Raw genomic sequence first — 22,604 nt, 5'->3', positions numbered from 1 at the left:
TGCATTTTGGAAGTTCAAACTCAAGGCACCATATCAGTCCATTATATGAGGAAAAATGCTGAAATGTTTTCGTCAAAAAACAATTTCTTTACGGCTGAAGAAAGACATGAACATCTTGGTTGACAAGGGGGTGAGTACATTATATGTGAATCTTCGTTTTGGAAGTGGACTTCTCCTTTAATTGTTTTAATGAATATTTTTTTATTTTATTTTATTTTAATCTGCATCATCTTTTGCAGTAATTTTGGTTTGTCCCTCAATTCTTTAATCCAAAGGAAAATCATAAGTGGTGTGGATTCATATTTTATAGATCAACCATTAGCATAAGAATTAAACCGGATGACTGATGCAATATCTCGGCTCGTGGTCTTCAAACAGCATGTGTGTACATTTGAGATATTTTGAGGTGTGTGTATAATGTGTGTGTGTTTGGGGGGTGTTTGAGGGCACAGGGGGGAGTAATACAGGCAGATGGCCTTTCCCTCCTCTCTCATCTGCTACAGTCTGAGTGCCAGATAATATCTCACACACACACTCACACACTTTTAAATGGAAGAGCATGTGACAGTCATTCATCGAGCATGTGCACTGGTTTGATCCTGTGTTCTGCATTAGAATATATTAGAAAGCAAGCATGTGGTTACTTATCTTTAAGTACAGTGCACGAGACGGTGTATAAATTGTACCTCGAGGTTTTCGGGGATTTTTGTTATAGAATTTGCATAGCTTAATCTTGGCACACAAAGACTCTGTCTAAGCTTTTGTACTAAAGTGAAAAAAAAGATTGCATTTATGTGATCCAAAAAGACAGTAAAAACAGTAATGTTGTGAAATATTGTCCAAAGTTATACAGTTTCAGTATCTAATATGCTGATTTAGTGCCCTAGAAACTTTTCTTCTTATTATTAATGTTCAAAATGATTGTGTTGAATATTTTTATGCAAATTTTTTTTTCATACATTTCTAAAATATATTCACTACTGTTTAAAATTTTGGGATCAGTATTTTTTTTTAATGTTTTTTAAGAAGTCTCTTATGCTCATTATATTTTTATTTATTTGATTGAAAAAACAGGAAATATTATTTAAATTTAAAATAACAGTTTTCTATTTTAATATACTTTAAAAAAAAATATTTCTGTGATGCAAAGCTGAATTTTCACTATCAATACTCCAGCCTTCAGTGTTACACAATCCTTCAGAAATCATTCTAATATGCTGATTTATTATCATTGTTGGAACATTTGTGCTGCTTAATATTTTTGGAACCTGTGATTCTTTTTTAGGATTATTTAATGAATAAAAAGTTTAAAAGAACAGCATTTATTCAAAAATTACTGACCCTACATGTTAAATGGTAGTGTATATTATTGGAAACGATTTTTATTTTAAATAAATGCTATTCTTTTTTATGTTTTATTCATCAAACAATCATATGTTCCAAAATAAATAAATACATAAATAAATAAAATTACGCAGTACAACTGTTTCCAACATTGATAATAAATCAGAATATTAGAATGATTTCTGAAGGATCATGTAACACTGAAGACTGGAGTCATGATGCTGAAATTTCAGTGCTGCATCACAGGAATAAATTGTATTTTAAAGTATATTACAATAGAAAACCACTATTTTAAATTACAATAATATTTCACAATATTACAGTTTTTTCTGTATTATTATTGTTAATCAAATAAACACAGCCTTGATGAGCAGAAAACACTTCTTTGAAAAACATCCCAGACTTGTACGGCAGTGTGTATTTTTTAATAAACTCTTTTCAATTATCAGTTTAGTGCATACTCGCTGAATAAAATATTAATTAAATCTTGCTGATAACAAAACTGCAAAAAGCTAAAAAATTAAACAATGCAAAAAAAAAAAAAAAAAAAAAAAGTAAAAAGTGAGCAGCTATAGCTAAATGATCCACAACCTAATCATTTCTTATGTTTGTTTGTATATGCAGAACTCCCTGAGGAACTGGCTTTTATTTAAAATCAATATTACAGTAAGCATTAAATCATGGCTATTGAATTCTGCACAGTGTTTCTGGACTTTTTCTGACCCTTTGGACACTATTTGTTGGTATTTTCTCTCAGCAGACTAGTTTCGTACAGGACGCTAATTAACTAGCACATAATAAACGAACTAAAAAAAATTCACATGGCTCTTTTTCACTCTGTCATTCTCACTTGCCTCCTTCATCTCTTACTGTCTCACTAATTCACAAATGATTAAACACACGCACATTACATTACGGCCATGGTCTTGTCATTATTTAGTTCCTTTATTATCTTCCTTAATCCAGATTTATAGTTCTTCATAGTATGATAGTCTACCTTAAGATACTTGTAAGCCTGAAGAGCCCTTCTTATGGCTTTGCTGTTCACTCAGACTCTCTTTTCTCTTTGACCTAATGATGGGATTGTGATTTATCCTTCTCACCTGACTTGAAATTCCCAGTGAAAATATAATCCAGGAATCCAGCTAATCTCAGTCCCACAGCTGGATGGAGATGTGCTGAAAATGGCAATCTGCATGTTAAAAAGATCTATTATGTATCATCTGTATACCATACCATTAAACCAATTACAATTAATTCCAGATAAATGAAGTATCTACAAAAACATGACAGACATGATATGTTATTAATTATGTGGCAGTTGCATGTTTCCGGTCATGTTTGTGTTATGAATATCTATTAAAAATATAGGCTATTGTAGACAATCTTCTAAACAAATTTACAACATTTTAAAGATTTAAATATGTGCATGTGTAGAATATTGCATCCAGCATCTGCAGACTGTCTGCACCTGGGTGCTGAGGCCACACACATTTCAGAAAATTAGTTTTAACATTTTTTTTTCTCACTGGGTGGATCAGATGTGGTTTTATGGAGAGGATGGTTGGGGTCTGTAATGATAAATGCCTTGTAGAAGCATGATTCTGGGTCACACGCTGCTGTTCTGCCCCCAGAGACCCACAGACTCACACACTCGCAAGTTCATGCATGCCGGCACACATTAACTGCGGCCCCTCAGAGAGAACATGAGAGAGTTTAAAGTGCTCCCAGCTGCCCGAACTCACATGAACTATTCACTATCTTTTTTATTGACTTTTTAATTGACTGATCTGTTGACTGTAGACTTATAAATCATCAAATTATTATTATTTCATTATTAACAATTCTGATCTAAATTCTGATTTAATATTATTAAAAATATTCATAATTAAAATATTATTATTATTATTATTATTATTATTATTACTATGAGTAGGAGTAGTAGTTCTATACTTGGTAAATAATTTAATTAAGAATAATAATAATTATTATTATTAATATCATTACAAATACATGTTACATTAATATTATATATTATTTTTTTGTTGTTGTACTATTCTTATAAATTGACTAAGTTTAGGTTATGATAATAATAATAATAATTATTATTATTTTATATTTTATTGGTAACAATAATTACAATCATCCTCCTTCTTCTTTAAAATATTAACCATAATTATAATAATTATTCATTATTATTGTTATTATTATTATTTTATATTTTATTAGTAACAATAATTACAGTCCTTATTATTATTATTATTATTATTTAAAATATTCTTATATAATATTTATATTTATATATTATATAATTATAATAATTAATAATAATAATAATTTTATTAGTAGTAGTAGTAGTAGTAGTAGTTCTATACTTGGTAAGTATTTTTATTAACAACAACAATAATAATAATACTTATTATTATTACTAATGTTATTATCATTGTTAAAAAAATATATTAAATGTATATGAAATATTAACAATAATAACAACAATAATAAAATAATTATTTTTATTGTTGTTGTTAAAATATATATTAAATAATATTAAATATTAATATTAATGAATTAATATTAGTATTATTATTAGTAGTAGCTGTTGTACTATTCTTATAAATTGAAGTGCAGGTAATAATAATAATAATGATAGACATATTTTTTATTTATTATTATTATATATTTCATTAATAACAATAATAACCATTTTATTAATATAATTTGTAATATGTAAAATAATGATAACAATTATTATTATTATTATTATTATTATTATTTGCAGTAGTTCTAAACTTGGTAAATTATTATTTTATTAATAATAATAATAATTGTTAATTATTATTATTTGTATTATTATTATATATTTCATTAATGGCAATTCTTCTTATTATTATTAATACGTAAAATATTATTCCTTATTATTATTAGTAGTAGTAGTAGTAACAGCAGCAGCAGTAGTTGTAGTTCTAGACTTGGTAAATAATTCCATTAATAATAATAATAATAATAATAAATGATAATATTTGTTAATTATTATTATTATTATTGTATATGTAATTAATAACAATTCTTATTAATATTATTATTAATATGTAAAATATCATTCCTTATTAGTAGTAGTAGCAGCAGCAGCAGTAGTTGTATTTATTAGTATTATTATTATTATATATAAGTGCAAATTATAATAATAATAATAATAATAATATTTTTATTTCAGTAATGTGACATAATTGTGAGTGAAATGTTGCAAGAAAAAAAAATAATAGGGACAGACTTGATTTTATCTGTTGCTCTTAAGTTTGATTAAAAATAACATTTTTTACTTGGACTGGTTAGTTGTTCACAATATGACCAGTATCATACATTAGAAAAGCAAATAGGGCATTTTGCCATTTTGTATGTAACAAAGGAGATGGATGTTTTTGTTTATCAGTTTCTGTTAGGGTGACAGTATTGAATCTCTCCACTAGGGTCCAGTGTGAGTCTGGATATCAGGCATATTCTGATGATGTCATCATTGCTGATGTTTCTTTGCAGTCACTCTGTGTTTGTAGTGCTGTTCACCTCATTTCCTCTGTGTCGATCATAGACCTTTTCCTGCCATGCCTCTGCGTCACATGTTAGAAGACTGTTGCCGACGGACATTAAATTTCACATTTTCAGCAAACACAGTGAGTGCACACAAACGAAACATCATCACAAATAACCAACATACATGCAAACACAGTACTGACAACCTGTCAAATCCGAACTAAGCAAAAATGCAAACTTAAATACTATATTGCTAGATCCAGAATCTGTGTTGGTATTTCGTCATGTACAAGCGAAGCTCATTTGTCCTTCTAGAATGTAAAACTCTGCCCTATTTCTGAAAGCCTGGAAATCCTTCAGTGCCCATGGGTTTAAAGTAGGTGTAGCCCTTGTGAACACCTCTGTGTGTCTGACTGTATTTGAGAGAGAGAGAATGATGGCTCTCACATACTTTCCCTGATTGTCTGATGAGGTGGAGGTCATTGAGGGAAACCATCAACACGGTTACTGAACATCTTGAGCTCCTTCACATCACATTCTCTCTCCCCTCCTCCTCCTCTGTTGCCTTAGCAACACCACCATCCCAGAACGAGGAGACCTGTGATGCACCCCAAAGCATCATGGGATGCCTCTCTGCATAATCAAAGTGTATGTGTGTGTGTGAATGCCTGTATGTTCAAGTGCATGTCTGTATTTCTTACAGCTATGTTTTAGAGCGAGTACCATGAACAGGATCAATAGCATAAATAAATAATTTTAGGAAAAAAGTGTTGCAGATGTGATGTGCATTAGGAAGTATGTCTAAACAGCAGTATTTAGGGGTTTAAAGAAGAAGCTATTTGGTGATTCAAATAAAGCTTTTCAGAACATGTCCAGATCATTTCATTTCACGAACAAAATAAGATAAAAAAAAGCCAACAATATTGTATGGGTCAAAATGATCGATTTTTCTTTTATGCCAAAAATCTTTAGGATATTAAGTAAAGATCATGTTCCATTAAGATACTTTGTAAATTTCCTACCGTAAATATATCAAAAGTTAATTTTTGATTAGTAATATGAATTGCTAAGAAGTTCATTTGGATAACTTTAAAGGTGATTTTCTCAATATTTTGATTTTTTTGCACCCTCAGATTCCAGATTTTCATATTGTTGTATCTCGGCCAAATATTAACAAACCATAGATCAGTGGAAAGCTTATTTAACCCTTATGACTGGTTTTGTGGTCCAGGGTCACATATATTATAAAATATGTTTGTGGATGCTAAGTGTTTATGTTTTATAAAAGAAGTCTCTTGTTCTTAATAAAGCTGCATTTGTTTGCCTAAAAATACAGTAGCAACTAATATTTTAAAATATTGTTACAATTTAAATGTAATGTATTCCTGTAATGGCAAAATTTCAGCAGCGATTACTCCATTCTTCAGTGTCGCATGGTCCTTCCAGATTTCCCGCAGAATTGGGCTACTTTAACACTGTTGCCGTGGGTTGTTTTTCATGTCCACAGGTTGAAGCGACCCCAATAACGTTATATTTAGCCCCTGGAGTGCAAACTGTACGGGGGAACCCTACCAAGAAATGTGTATTTTACCCCCACAGAACATGTTTTTTTACTGGGGGACCCCCCCTCTAAAAGCGATTGGGCTAGGTTTGAGAAGCAATTAGGCGGGTTTTGTTGTGAAAACCTGGCAACCCTGGATCCTTCAGAAATCACAACTTTGGAATGGTAGTCTGTAGTTAAATTAAATAAATATAATTTAAATTATTATTTAATTATTATTCACTATTATTTAAATTGTAAATTATACATCATTTAAAATGTCAATTTCTTTGTACATTTTTTAAATTATCATTGAGAATGTTTTTATGAGATTGATTTGTATAAGTAGTAAAATGTTAGCATCTCTAAAACCATTTACTAATATTTTTTTATATATTTACATATTTAAAATATCTTAATGTGAGATTTAAAATTTACATTGTTAAAGGATTAGTTCACTTCCAGAATAAAAATTTCCCGATAATTTACTGCCCCCCCTTTGTCATCCAAGATGTCCATGTCTTTCTTTCTTCAGTCGCAAAGAAATTAAGGTTTTTAAGGAAAACATTTCAGGATTTTTCTTGTGTGGTTAATTCTTCGGTTCAGAAAGGTAGGGTAGGGCGAAAAACTCTCATTCTCATTTCATTCAAACTTAAAAAACGTCCAACATTGTTTTACCTTTTTTTGTACAGGGTGTTTGACTTTCTTTTCATTTTTGCTTTGTAAACACTGGGTCGGTACTTCCACCTATGTCACATGTGATCTTTCCAATGTGATCATGTAATGCATGAATTCAAGCTAGTGCAAAATGTTTTTTTATTGTTTTTTGAAAATGACCAATTTTACTAATCTAGATAAAACACTTATTCCTTGGCTGGGATTGTGTAGAGCCCTTCAAAGCTGCACTGAAACTGCAGTTTAGACCTTCAATCCACTGATCCCCATTGAAGTCCACAATATGGAGAAAAATCCTGGAATGTTTTCCTCAAAAACCTTAATTTTTTTTTTCAGATGAAGAAAAAAAGACATGATGGTGGTGAGTAAATTATCAGGAAATTTTAATTATGCAGTGAACTAATCCTTTAAACTCTCTGTTGAAAAGCAAGAGTTAAATCATTTGTTATAAAATCAAATTGTCAGTGGCAGTTAGCTCTCCATATGTTCACACAGTATGTGTCTGTCTGACACAGCTCTAGGCCACTCCCCCCCTTTCCATAAACACATGGGCACAATACAGACGATACACAACAGAAGAAAACAAACACCCAACGGTACATTCACCAGAACAGTATATTCAAACAGACACTAAGATACACAAAGCAAGCAGAGTATGTAAACAAAACAGCCTGTGTCACTGTGTAATGGGTGACACACTTCATCCCTTTGTCAGAGAGCTACAGCTGGGGTGTGTTTTTACGTGATGGTGCTTTGGCCCTAATACTACGGGAAATACCCCTAATCCTTTTTTGAACCCTGCATTCAACCTAATAAACCGACCCCCAGCAGTCCTAAACACACACACACGCTCTTTTTGTCCAAAAAGGGAGCAGATAAGCACTCAGACAATACATGAGGGTTTGCAGGAAGGGGGAGACTACAGAACGGAGGGAAAGGGAGTCCTATTAGCAAATGCATTGGATTCAGCTGCTATATTTGGACCTCATATCACTATTCAAAAGACTCCCACCCTCTGCGTTCAGTGTGTATGACAGAAAGAGAGAGGAAATCAGAGAGGAAGGCTCATAAAAACATGCCAGCGATGTAACTGATGAATATTGGAGCCGGTTCCCATTGGATTCATAGAAAGAGTGAGGGAGAATAGTATAAAGAAGGAAAGAGATTGTTTTGGCAGAAGTTATAAACAGAGAAAACAGGGAAGTCATAAGTTTGACACAGGAGGAGAGGTCAAGTTGTAAAAGAGAATAGACGAACAGAGAAGGTTGGATTCAAAGTGACTTTGTGTTCACTGTAGTAGCGCAGAGCATTGTATCCTTGTGTCTGTACTCGCACACACGTCAGGTGGAAGCGTGTCTTTGAGCATCCTGCTGCCTGGGCATTTTTTTCCACACATCACATGACTGAATGGCACCTTGCTGGCCGCAGAGCTAGAGAAGTAAGTGATCGGGTTTCTGTAGGACTGCAGGAAAAATGGCGGTGGAAGAGGCTGCTGAATATTTTTCACCCGTAAGTACTCTACAAATATGGTTGGGAATGATTGGGAAGTGTGTGTTGTTTTAAATAGGTGTTTTGGGAATGGTTGGGAGATGAAGATTGTTGGTTGAGGATGCTTGGGTTCATTGTGCTTTTGCTCGTTTTGCTCTTTATCTGCTTCAGCCTGAGTCAGATTTTGTCCTTCAAACCTTTTATTAACATATTTCTTGAATACAAGATATATTTGACACTGCTGGTAATTTTAAACTCCTCTGCGGTCTAAATGGCGCAAAGTGTGATCTGCTGGGCTCAGATTTCTAGATTTTATTTGCAGTCCTCAGAGTTATCAGAGAACCACTTACTGTTTATTTGAAGAGCAGCTCTGTTGACAAGGTTGAATCATATGCAAAATCAGATCTGATTCATGTGTGCTGGTGTTATTACCACCATTTTGACATTCATGCTAGTCAGGCACTCCAACTCTACCTTTGCTCTAGTGCTTTTTTACTGACCTTGGTGTGTGTGTGCATGCATGGTAACACAAGCACAGGGTGTCCTGGTGCTAGAAGGCTCATTGCCATGTTCACTACAGTTCTGGACAATTTTATCTAGTTTACCTAACAGTGCTGTATATATACATGACTGTGAATCTACCTCTTTAAGCTATTGTGACTATGGGGCTTCAGTTTTATTGTGATGCTGAGGGTGGAGAGACTTCAGTCTCGGATTTGTGTTTATAGGGTGTTTAACTTTTCAGAAATGACTAGTTTTTAAATTTAAAGCAGAAGTGAAAGATTATGGCAAAATGTAACCCTTTAATAGCACTTGAGGAGCGCTTTCCCTTTAAGAACTGCTGTGCTCATGTGATGAGCATTTAGTGTATTTCTTTTCTTTTTTTAAAACAAAGTAGATGTAATTATGTATCTTTTTCTAAAGGGTAGTACTAAATGGAAAAAATATGATGTGTAGGCAAAATAAGAAAAATGTACACATCTCCATTCTGTTCAAAAGTTTTCACCCCTGACTCTAAATGCATCGTTTTTCCTTCTGGAGCATCAGTGAGTGCTTGAACCTTCTGTAATAGTTGCATATGACAAACAAGGGACTTATGAACAACTATCACTAAACAAAAAATCACAGCTGTGGATCATTCAGGTAACAACATAGTATTAAGAATCAAGGGGATGTGAACTTTTAAAACTGGGTCATTTTATAAATTCAGCTATTATTTTCTCTTGTGGACTATATGTAAACATCTTCCATGTGAAATATCTTATTCAGGTCAGCACTACATATAAAATAACTTGCATTTTGTATGATCCCTCTTATTTTGGTAAAATAATTAACATTTAGCAGATTCTGAAAGGGGGATGAATAACTTTTGACCTCATCTGTATAATACTGCCTGTTCATCAGTTACATGAATAACATGAAAATAATTATGTGCGTGGTATTGGCCAGAATTTCAACATTGGTACTCTTTTAAGCCTATAGCATATTTTAAATAATTTGACTTACTTTAAAGGGATAGTTCACCAAAAAATGAAAATTCTGTCATTAATTACACACCCTCATGTCGTTCCAAACCAGTAAGGCCTTCGTTCATTTTCGAAACACAAATTGAGATATTTTAGATGAAATCAGAGAGCTTTCTGACCCTGCATAGACAGCAGTGCAACTACTATGTTCAAAGCCCAGAAATGTAGTAAGGACGTTGATAAAATAGTCCATGGGACATCAGTGGTTCAAGCATAATTATATAAAGCTATTTTCTGCAAAAATAACAACTTCATTCAATAATTTCTTCTTTTTTGTGTCAGTCTTTGAAGTATGTTCACGAGAGTACCATGTATGTGTGCGGTGCTGCTATTTTAACAATGTCCTTACTACCTTTCTGGGCCTTGAACGTGTCAGGTGCAGTGTTGTCTATGCAGGGTAAGAAAGCTTTTGGATTCCATCAAAAATATCTTAATTTGTGTTCCGAAGATGACCGAAGGTCTTACGCATTTTGGAATGCTTTACTATTGAAAATTAATACTGTTCTGTCCCGTTCCATTATGTCTGACCCAGACAGTCTGAACTGACTGACTCCTCTGCAAAAACCAACCACAAATGGTTCAATCTGACTGTAAATTGCAACATGTTGTCTTTTACATTATTTTCAGGATTGTAGCTGGATATAGCGGTGCTGATGTTGTCTCTTCAGAGGACAGGAATGTGTGTGTGTGTGTGTGTGTGTGTGTGCGTAGTCGCCTTGTCTGCAGCCACACTGACGGGTAGCTTTGTTTTTTTGCCTATCATGCAGTATTTGAGCTCACTGCTTATCTAGGACCTGAAGAGACACTGAGACAGAAAGACAGAGACTAGGGTATTATTAGGTCAGCTGTTTAAATACTCTTATTCTTTTATGAACAATAGCTGTACAGACATTAACATTTTGTTTTCACATGTAGTGTCGCATCATTTTAATCAACTCTGACCTTTTTTCTTCTTTCCTCACATCTTTCTTTCCGTCCAGTATGTCTGATGTTTTAATAACAGCTGTACCCTAGAGAATGTCTTATGTAACTCCACTGGGTGTGTTTGTGTGTTCGTAACTGTGTGTATGTGAGGTAGCGCAGAGTGTTTCCACTCTACTGTGCATACTGTACATGCATCGAGTGTTCACAGAATTTCCCACACTAAAATATTGATGCTTACTATTTTAAAACAGAGAGGCCTTTCACATCTCCATGCTTGAGATGAATTATACAGTGTGAGCGTTTATAAAGATTCAGAGCTTGACACTTGACACACAGGTTGTTACCACTGGTGTAAAGAGGATTTTTTTCTCTTATTTTTGAGGTTAGGGGTTTTTCACACAGTATTAGTAAGATTATCCCAAAGACAGATTAGGTGGCCAGGAAGAAACCACCACCCAGGACACTTTAGAAACCAAATAAAACTATCCAGAACACCTTAGCAAGTGCATAGTAAGATACAAACAACAATTGTTCTAAATACCTTAGCAATGTCCTGGTAGTGTAGCAAAACTTATGTTTAGTAAGTGCTCCACTGTGCACATCTAAAACAAATACCTCAAGAATTGTCAAAAAACAAATATATCCTGTACATATAAACAATAAATGTTAATGTTTACGGAAAGTAACACTTAGCACCAGTTTTTCAAGGCACAAACATAACTACACAATGGCAATTCATGACCTCTGTGTATGTCCACAATGGGACTTGCATTCAGTCATACATAAAACATTTTGCCTAGTTTCTCACAACCTCCCACAAAACCATTTGTATATTTTACTTAGTGAGAAAATTTTCTGTGGTGGCTGAAGCATGTTTGGTTTTTGTGCAATACTATGGATATACAAAAGATAAAGATGATCTGTTCAGACGACATCAACATTGGAAATCACAGAGGTCGGGTAAAGGTTGATATGGACAGTGTTCAGGTAATGTAAAGTTAAGATGTTTTATGGAGTTTTTTGTATTCTCTGATACTGTTTTGTAGGTTGTACATGAATGTTTACATGTTTACATGTGGATATTCAGTGTTGGGAAGGTTACTTTGGAAATGTAATAGCTTACAGATTACAAGTTACGCTATTTAAAATGTTATAAGAAGTGTAACTATTTCAATTACTTTATTAAAATAATGTAACTGATTACATTTGATTACTTTTTTGTTACTTTTTAAAATTTCTAACTAATTGTTACTCATTTTGAAACATTTAAAGCAGGCAGGGTTAACCTGACAGTAGTACTCAACACTGATTACCGTCAGACTTTCAATATCCTTCATCATCTGAATTAAGATTTAAAAAAATTAATTTTAAAGCACAGGCACCACAAAATCAGACTTTAGCATCTCTTTTTACTTTGAGGTCAATACAGTTAGAGTTAAATACAAATTTAAAATCATAAAATCATAACATATCATGTAGTTTAATAGCTATGATACTGTTTTTGAAATCAAATATTTGCATAGCTATTACAGGAAACACTGGCATATAACAAAGCCTTGGGGGAAAAAACAGTTAATCTTAAAAAAATAAAGCATATACATAAACCCAAACAGGAAATAAAACAGTTGTTGAATAAGCATGTGTTCTACTCTGTCTTAAACTCCTCAAACATTGGTATTTTTCAAAAGTTTACATTATTTTAGTAATTTACATATAGTCCACAAGAGAAAAAATTAGTTGAATTTATAAAAATGTCCCCGTTCAAAAGTTCACATCCCCTTGATTCTTAATACTGTGTTGTACCTGAATGATCCACAGCTGTTTTTTTTAGTAATAGTTGTTCATGAGTCCCTTGTTTGTCCTGAACAGTTAAACTGCCTGCTGTTCTTCAGAAAAATATTTTCAGCATTTTTGTGTATTTGAACCCTTTTCAACAATGGCTGTATGATTTTGAGATCCATCTTTTCACTCTGAGGACAACTGAGGGCCAGGGGCTGAAAACCTTTGAACTTGTGTACAATTTTCTTATTTTGCCTAAGTATCATAATTTTTGTTTTCATCTAGTACTGCCCTTCAGAGGCAATAGCAATTTTTTTACATGTTTCCCAGAAGACAAAATAAGTTAAATTTACCCTGATCTTCAAATTCAAAAAGTTTTCACCCCCAAGCTTTTTTTTTTTTTTTTTTTTTTTCCTTCTGGAACATCAATGAGTGTTTGAACCTTCTGTAATAGTTGCATATGAGTCCCTCAGTTGTCCTCAGTGTGAAAAGATGGATCTTAAAATCATACAGTGTTAGAAATGGTTTAAATACACAAAAATGCTGGAAAACCAAGTAATCTGTGGGACTAACAACAGACTTATGAACAACTATGTTCAGATATTCAGGGATATTCAGATGTAACCCCTTTTGTATTCACAAACATTTTCATAAGTTACTGTAATTTAATTACACGTTTTTCTCAGTAGCTGTAACAGGTTACAGTTAACATTTATTTTGTAATTAAATTATGTAATTCCATTACATGTAACTAGTAACTCCCCAACACTGTGGATATTATGTGTGAACATTGTGTCACTGCTTTAGCAAAAGATAGCATTTGTTTAGCAAGTTAAGCATGCTGTTAAAAAGTTTTTTGACAGAAAGTATTCAGCAAGGGTGCATTAAATTGATCAAAAATTACAGTAAAGGCATTTAAAATGTTTGAAAAATATTTAAAATAACAGCTTGAACAAGTTTTATTATAAATTTATTATATTATAAATTTATATTAAGCAGCACAGCAGTTTTCATCACTGATAATAAAAACAAATGTTTTGTTTCTTGAGCACTAAATCAGCATAATAGAATGATTTCTGAAGGATCGTGTGACGCTGAAGTAAAATTAATCTTTGCCATCACAAGAATAAATATATTAAAAACTGTTATTTTAAATTGTAATAATGTTTCACAGTCTGACCCTTTTTTTTTACTGTATTTGTTTGATCAAATGTAAATCAACATAAGAGACTGAGCAGACTTTTCATCTAGCGCTTTCATTATACTTATCATACTTGCAATCCCACTGGAGTAATGAGGGGTTAAGAGTCTTGCTCAAGGGCACTATGATAACAGGACAGGAGGTCATTCCTCCACACGGCAACCCATGCTTTGAATAAACCATGTTTATGTTAGAAATCCAGATCTTATCCAATAGGACACCAACACTCACATTACTTCATACAGATGTTCTGTGCGACTATATATGTGAGTGGGTGTGGGTGGGTGTTATGTTCCAAGCTAGAATCCTCCAGGGAAGGAGTTAGGGGTGACAAGCTGGAAAAACTCATTAACTCAGAGATAAGAGAGGAAAATCACAAAAAGGCTGCCACACACATACAATGTTTTTACTCTCTCAGTCCTTTTATTCTGTGTGTGAGGAGCAGAATTTGTTTACCGTAAGCATTACCCTCTGAGCAAAGGCATCTTTTGCGTGTGCTATTAATCCATCATTTCATACAGCACAAACTGTAAATGTCCGATGATACAAGCACACACTCGCATGCACAAGAAATGGAGGTTTTCCCAGTGGAAAAGGTTGAGTAAATGACTAGCTAATGAGCTTAGAGTTCATTATGAACTGTAAATCTCATACTAGAATATAGAAGCATACACACACACTATTATAAAAACACACATCTGTCCTTTCCTGGGTGATATATTCTTGACTGTTTTGGTTGCTAGATGAATAAGCATGTCATTTATCTCCGTAATACACCAGCATAACCTCTTCTTGTCAAACTCAGATGAGTTACTTTTGGAAAGTGAGCCTTTCTTTCCAGATCTTCCTGCCAGCACACACACTGATGGTGGATACGGGGAGGAGTTTGTCCTGGGTTTAGTGAGAACTAAATATAGTCTCTCATTTAGAGGAATTCCCCATGTGAGTGTGTCTCTGAGATAACCCTCTCCTATTCTTTATAAAATCGTGTGTGTTTATGTGTGAGTGAGGTAAACTCAGTCATTTTGCTCTGTGTCCTCTTATGTCAACTGCAGTGTCCCCGAGTCAAACTGAGGCTGACAAAAGAAGACACGTTCACGAGGCACACGCACATACACACATCGTGTTTTCTCCCAAATCCTGCTCTCTCTCTCTCATATACGCATGAGAAGAGAAAACTAATTCTGAGCGAGAGACTGAAAGATCAGGAGGGAAAGTGGGCGGAAACCTGTGTCAGAATAATAGCCGTTATTTAGTGTTCTGTTCTGTATCTGTTGATGAGAGACAAGCTCTGTTTTTGGCCGGATCATTAGCTGGAACGCTGGGATATCTGCTGAGATGGACTGCCAGTGCTTTTAGGTGTTCTGTGCAACTTTGATGCTCTGTCACGCTGCGATCGTAGTTTTCCTGCAGGACGTCGACTGGTAGACTAAAGCTGATGTTTCTTTGGATATGTGTGTGTGTGTGTGGAGACAAATGGCACTGAGTAAAGATGGAGCTGGTATGAATTCTATCAATTTCTTTGCTTTTGAATGATTTAATGACCTGAAAGCTGTAAATATGTTTGTTTATTCATTTGTTTTGACCTCAGTTGCCCTGGATTTGACCTTTGACCTTTGACCTTGTCATTGGAATAATCAACTTCTGCATTTTCTCTCATTACTTGCAGTCGGACAGCAATGCAAGTTATCTGCGGGCAGCAAGGGCAGGGAACCTTGAGAAGGTCCTCGACTACCTAAAGACTGGTGTCGACATCAACATCTGTAATCAGGTACGATTCATTTCTTTTATCAGGTGACAGGATGTAACGATAACATTATCATAAATGAGAGTGATCGAAGTAAATTAAGTAGCTGTTGCTGTACTCTACATTTTTAATTTCAGAATATACAGGTTATCTTCCATATGTCTATAAGATGCTGATGGTTATGATATTATAATACTGTTCAAAAGTTTGGGGTCATTAGGATTTTTTCGGGGGAAGAAATTGATACTTGTATTCAGTAAGGATGCATTAAATTAATCAAAAGTGAGAGTAAAATAAAAATAAAAATAAAAATATAAATGCTGTTTTTAATGTTATATTATCCTGAAGATAAAATCTTAAGCAGCACAAGTGCTTTTTAATATAAAAAATAACAAGTGTTAAAATTATAATAATTAATAATAAAAATATTACATTTATTTCTAAAGGATCATGTGACACTGAAGACTGGAGTTATTGTAATTTTTTTTTGTTTTGTTTACTTCACTTCTGATCAAATAAATGCAGTCTTGGTAAACCTAAGAGACTAATTTCACAATTATTGCAAAAAAAAAAAAAAAAAAAATACTGTCATTTTTAACAGTTTTGTATATGATGATTTAAAGTTGCTGTATGTACTTTTTTTGACTGTACCGAAGCATAGAAACACCATAGGTACACTACCAGGTACACTACCAGTCAAAAGTTTTTGAACAGAGTTCAAAATTCTCTTCTGCTCACCAAGCAGAAGAGATCCAAAATACAGCAAAAGCAGTAATATTGTGAAATATTTTTACTATTTAAAATAACTGCTTTCTATTTAAATATATTTTAAAATGTAATTTATTCCTGTGATCAAAGCTACATTTTCAGCATCATTACTCCAGTCTTCAGTGGCACATGATCCTTCAGAAATCATTCTGAATTTCTGAAGGATCATGTGACTGGAGTAATAATGCTAAAAATTCAGCTTTGAAATCACAAGATTAAATTACATTTCAAAATATATTAAAATAGAAAAGTGTAATATTATAATACATTTAATTTTAATATTAATAATATATATTTTTAAATAGGAAAAATATTTAAACATGTTATTGTTTTTGCTGTACTTTGGATCAAATAAATGCAGGCTTGGTAAGCAGAAGAGACTTCTTTAAAAACATTAAAAATCTTACTGTTCAAAAACCTTTGACTGGTAGTGTATTTAGGAAACACGCTAAGTTCACATACTTGTTTCTCCGATAAAACAATGCTACAGCCAGTTATTCTACTTTGAAAATGTATGTGTTTTGTGTCAAAATGTCTGTTGAGTTTTGGTGTTTTGGTGTGATTCCGGCCACTGCCAGTTTGACCAATAGTATTTTGACACCCTGGGTTGCCAGTTGGTGGAAAATACAGTGTATTAAAGCCATTGTAGGCTGCAAAAAAACTGGCTTAGAGATCGCAGATTCTATCCGGCCTAAAAAGCCTCAGCGTCTATCTAAAAAGCTCTATGACCAAAGGCATTTTAAAAATCAGATGAGTCAGCTCATAAACTTCCTCCTGGGTGTCCTTAGTCAGCAGGGTTGCCAGGTTTTCACAACAAAACCTGTCCAATTGCTACTCAAAACTAGCCCAAAAATAGCCCAATTGCGCTTTGAGGGGGGGTCCTCCGTTAAAAATCGCATTCTGGGGAGTAAAATACACATTTTTCAGCAGTGTTCCCCTGGCAAAATTAGCATTCCAGGGGCTAAATATTACGTTATTGTGTTCGCTTCAACTCACAGACAACCCGCGGCAAAAGAAAGTAGCCCAACTCTTGACAACACTGTCAGTCAGTACCCATTTCAACCGCAAGCTGTCAATATTACATACTGCATCTTTAATGATGTGTTGCTGAAATAAAGGATTTGAAAGGTGAAAATTTGATTATTAAAAAATTTTGAAAGTTGATTATGTTGAATTATTTTTAAAAAATGTGCTCGAATCAGTCTTTATGAATTTCTCACAATGTTTTGCTACAGAAAAATGTTACAGTTGTGCCATATCTCATGTTGTTCTGAGAGGTGTAACAGATGAGTGAAACTTTAATGAGTATTTTCATTTTTATTTAATTTTTTAATTAATTTTAATAATAATTTAAAGCAATTGTTCAATATTAATTTTCCAAATATTTTTTAAAAATATCTTATTTTGTGTTAAAAAACACAAATTGCTTTAAACAGTGATTTGTGGCAGTGCCTACATAAAAGTGTTGTACACATTTCCATACTGGTTCAGGCTGGTTTATACTCCTCTGTTGCTACCTGACAGACAACCACATCCATACTGTTTACTAGCAATGTGCATTTTCTGTTTCAGAATGGGTTGAATGCATTGCACCTGGCGTCCAAAGAGGGGCATGTGGACGTGGTGGCCGAGCTGCTCAAACTGGGCGCCAACGTAGATGCAGCAACCAAGGTCAGTTTGACACACACACATGCACACTCTCTGAGCCTCCAGCTCGAGGAGATGTTTGTGTCTGATATCACATGGTGTTATTCTGCTCCAGTGACCATGTTCACACTGGGTATAAAAAGCCTCTAGTGCTGCATTCACTCCGCAGGAATGAAGTGTGTGTATGGAGGTAAATTACAGGCCAGCGGAAACAACACCTCTCTGGCAGAGAGGACGGAATGGTAGCTGGGGGGACGCCAGTGGGACAAAAGCACCCGTTAGATGGGGTGACACAAACAGGTGGTGGAGAGATTAATCGAGAGATGCCACTCATTCTCTCTCTCTGTTGTTTCTCCATCTACTCTAATCCAGAAAGGAAACACGGCGCTGCACATCGCCTCACTGGCGGGACAGGCGGAAGTGGTGAGAGAGCTAGTGACCAATGGGGCCAACGTCAATGCACAGAGCCAGGTACACACTTCAGACTCCACAAGCTTTTATATACACACACACACACACACACACATAATCATTGAGATGGATCATCTAGCTTTTCCGCAAGGCAGCTCACGTACACTCTTAATCTGTTGCTATTTTAGATAACCAGCCATTGAACACCTAAATACACACACATACACACACACACTGCTTTGAACTTGAGCTCAGAAAGTTATGAAGGCCACCTACATTACCCGAGTGCCACTAATGAAAGTATTTCCTGCACTGATCTCAACACAGTACATACTGATGTAAACACTGGTAAAAATGGACATATTCTATATCTTTAAAGCCTTTACTGTGTCATTTTTGTGGCAGATCAGATTCCTTTGTGCCAAATAACTTATTAAACAAATAAAATTATCGTTTTATCCTCTCTATGACCTTCAAAAAACATATATAGTCAATTACTGTATTTTGGATTTTTGTTCAGTATTGTTTCACTTGTAAAAGTAGATTTTTTAAGAAAAATGCATATATTTATGAAGTGTGATCTTTGAGAAAATATAAAGGTCACTAACTTTTACTGAACTGTATCATAAATTTGTCCTATCGTGTGACATAGCAAAAAAAATTTAACAATATACAAATAGCATGAGAGAAATTTATCTTAGTTGTTAGACACTTATTTTCATATAGTGTTATTTATTTCATATTAAATTATAATTAACATGATTTTTTCCCCATGACTTGTTGGACAATTTCAAGACAAACTTTGACAACAAGACAAACTTTGCTGCCATCCGTTCAAAACTGCTGAAAATTACACCATTTTAAGATGAGTGATAATTATATCTCCCCCATTTCAATACTCGACTGTTTTTTTATGATATTTTGAGATAAAAACAAATCTGTGGTTCTTTTATGTGTATCACACCATAGGACATTACAGACATTACGTCACACCATAGGACATTGGACATCACACTAAATAACAGAAATAGTAGTTATTGAAGTATTTCTATTTAATTTTTAATTTGTCAAAGGAGAAAGAAAGTTTAATTTTGACACAAACAATATCAACATGCTTTTTAAACGAATTATTTTTTATCACAAAATTCATTCACAAAATAAAGAAACTATGTCTGGTGTGACATCTTTGTCCTGTGTTGTGACAGTACAAGCGTCACAACGGAGGACATTATCTGTCACACCAGAGGACGTTTCAGCTTTTTGTGTCAATTAATGACCCTGCTATTGCAAGCTAACCTGTCATTAGTGATTAGCAAGACACATTTGCATAATTTTTCCATGATTGTGTAGTTTAAAATACTGTTTTTAAATAAAAAAATAATTTAGGGTTGTCACACCAAAGGACGTAACACTTTTGTAGTAGTTTTTAAAAAAGTTACATATTTGAACAATTCTGAGACAAAAATTTACCAAGTGCACATGTCATGGGCTTAACAGGGGCCTTTAGTAACATGATCGAATGGGGTCCTTTAACTAATTAAAGTTTTTTTTCTGGAATTGGGCGATTTAAAATCAGGATATGGTGTCATACCAGAGGACAAAATGTATCAAGTTCCTAAACTTCAGAAGTATATGGATGAAAAAAATAATTGCCATTTAAAATAGACACTTGTACAATTACACCGGAGGTATTTATTAACATTTTTATGCTTTTCTTTTTAATTTATAAAAGTTGTAATTTATAGAACCATGCTTGAGACAGTCACACCATAGGACAATTTTGACATTTGGCTCAAAAAAAACAAAAAAAAAAAAAAAAAATAAGACAAAGAAATGTTTAACGATTTACTGCATTTTAAATAACAACAGTATTAATTATATTCATTTTTATCTTGTGGGACAGTGAAAATGCCACGTCACGTCAACAACCCATATACAGATTTACTTTCAGTAATTGAAAAAGAGATATTTTTGCATGGGAGTTTGTCTACATGGTTTTTATGTTAAAGGAGCAAGGAAGTTACTGTTTGCTATCACAAAACTAATGGCATTTAAATTAGACATTTACACATACAATGAAAAGAACCAGATTTTAAGCTCAGAGATAAAGTGTTAAGACAGAATAGATAAAGTAAACATGATGATGAAGAGAGGCTATGTCTGTGTCTCTGCTTGATGCTCCATCATCACAAAGTATTACCCTCTCCTACCTGCACTGTCAGCATCTCTGTGTTGCCATGGGAATAGGGTCACTGAGGTTTCGGTAGGGGGTGTAATGGAGGTCTGTCCTCTCTGGGGAAATCTCAGAAGATTTCAAAAATATTAAGAATGACAGATTTGCCATGGCAACCTAGCTGTCTGGTTACCGCAGTAATGGTTTGTGCTTCATGCTTATGAAGTAATTCAAATAAAACTTTTCACTTCTGATCGATTTTTCTTTGCTGAGAGGGGGAATGGGTTGCTCAATTTTGTGCATTTCAAATCAATCAAATTATGATTCAGTTTTGTAGGTCTCAATGTCCAGTTTCTATAACTGAGTTGTAACATTAATAGAAATCATTCAAATGTATATACATTTTTAATATGTAATAACATTTATGTGATTTGTTGTGTTTGTTTCAGAATGGCTTTACCCCACTGTACATGGCTGCACAGGAAAACCATCTGGATGTGGTGCGCTTCCTCTTAGAGAACAACTCCAGCCAGAGCATTGCCACAGAGGTTTGTGTGTGTGTGTGTGTGTGTGTGTGTGTGTGTGTGTGTCTGTGTCTGCGTAAGTCTTTTATTGACTATTGAGATGAGCCTGAGTGACCTTGAGCAGTTCACAGATAAGTGCTTCCTATTTTTCACTTACCTTTCTATATCTATCTATCTATCTATCTATCTAATGTAGTCTCTTTTGCTTACTTAGGCTCTATTTATTTTAACAAAAATGCAGTAAAAACAGTATTATTGTGAAATACTGCATATTCTTAATATCTAAAGCTGCAGTACGCAACTTTTTTTTTTTGGTTAAAAATGATCAAGTTCGGATCAGTTTGGATCGGTTTCTGGCCTTTTCTCACAGCAGCTGGAATAATGAAACGTATAATTTTGATGGTGGATTATGTGTGAATGAAACACACGTGTCTGAAATCAGATTATATTCTAGTTTTAAATGTGCATCTGATTAATGACACAATATTTGTATTTCTAAGGAACATTAATTAGTTTTTAAGGTTAAAAGTTTCTTTACATGAAATTTGAATGACATTTAGAGATTAGACTTTACAGAACTTGAAATCTATAGATAACACTATCACACACTATATACACATAGTCACCCAATGCTGATGTTAACATTTAAGGGGTCATCGGATGCAAACTTCACTTTTACAGGTTGTTTGAACATTAATGTGTGTTGGCAGTATATGTACACATCTAATCGAGCCATTCTCAGATGCCTGTCGGTGTGGCGTCACACCAACAGAGGCCGCTCCCACGATGGTTGAATGACATGAGCGTCATACCTCAGATCAGCTGTAACAGTCACCTCCATTGTTTCCTAACTGAACTATGGCCTAATCCTGGCTTAGTCTAAGCACTGTCTGTGAAACCGGGGTCTATATGTCTTTACTGTTACTGTTACTACACTTTAAAAGTATTCTTTCAAAAAAGTCTTATTGACCTCAAACTTTTATTTTACAGTAGTGTTTACAAATGGTATTGTAAATATGTGACCCTGGACCACAAAACCAGTCATAAGGGTCAATTTTTTTATACATCCTCTGAAAGCTGAATAAATAAGGTTCAAAAAATCAAAATACTGAGAAAATTGCCTTTAAAGTTGTCCAAATTAAGTTCTTAGCCAAGCATATTACTAATCAAAAATTACATTTTGATATATATATGGTAGGAGATCTTTACTTAATATCCTGATGATTTTTGGCATAAAAGAATCGATATTTTTGACCCAAACTGAATTTTTGGCTATTGCTACAAATATACCTGTGCCACTTAAGACTGGTTTTGTTGTCCAGGGTCTGT

General features: G+C 33.9%; 1 protein-coding gene across 1 annotated transcript in view; it reads left to right on the top strand.

Annotated features, from left to right (window-relative positions):
- Positions 1–22,604, top strand: part of ank3a (ankyrin 3a) — a 106,721-nt gene that overhangs the window by 10,442 nt on the left and 73,675 nt on the right. The window contains 4 exon segments of the mRNA XM_051133877.1: positions 15,675–15,776; positions 18,093–18,191; positions 18,540–18,638; positions 21,201–21,299. Of these exon segments, the coding sequence (XP_050989834.1) occupies positions 15,675–15,776; positions 18,093–18,191; positions 18,540–18,638; positions 21,201–21,299 (399 nt within the window).

The sequence above is a fragment of the Labeo rohita genome, chromosome 17 (genome assembly GCF_022985175.1).
Source record: "Labeo rohita strain BAU-BD-2019 chromosome 17, IGBB_LRoh.1.0, whole genome shotgun sequence".
NCBI classification, from domain to species: Eukaryota; Metazoa; Chordata; class Actinopteri; order Cypriniformes; family Cyprinidae; genus Labeo; species Labeo rohita.
Note: the sequence above shows the minus strand (reverse complement) of the source record. Positions and strands in the feature narration are given on the sequence as shown.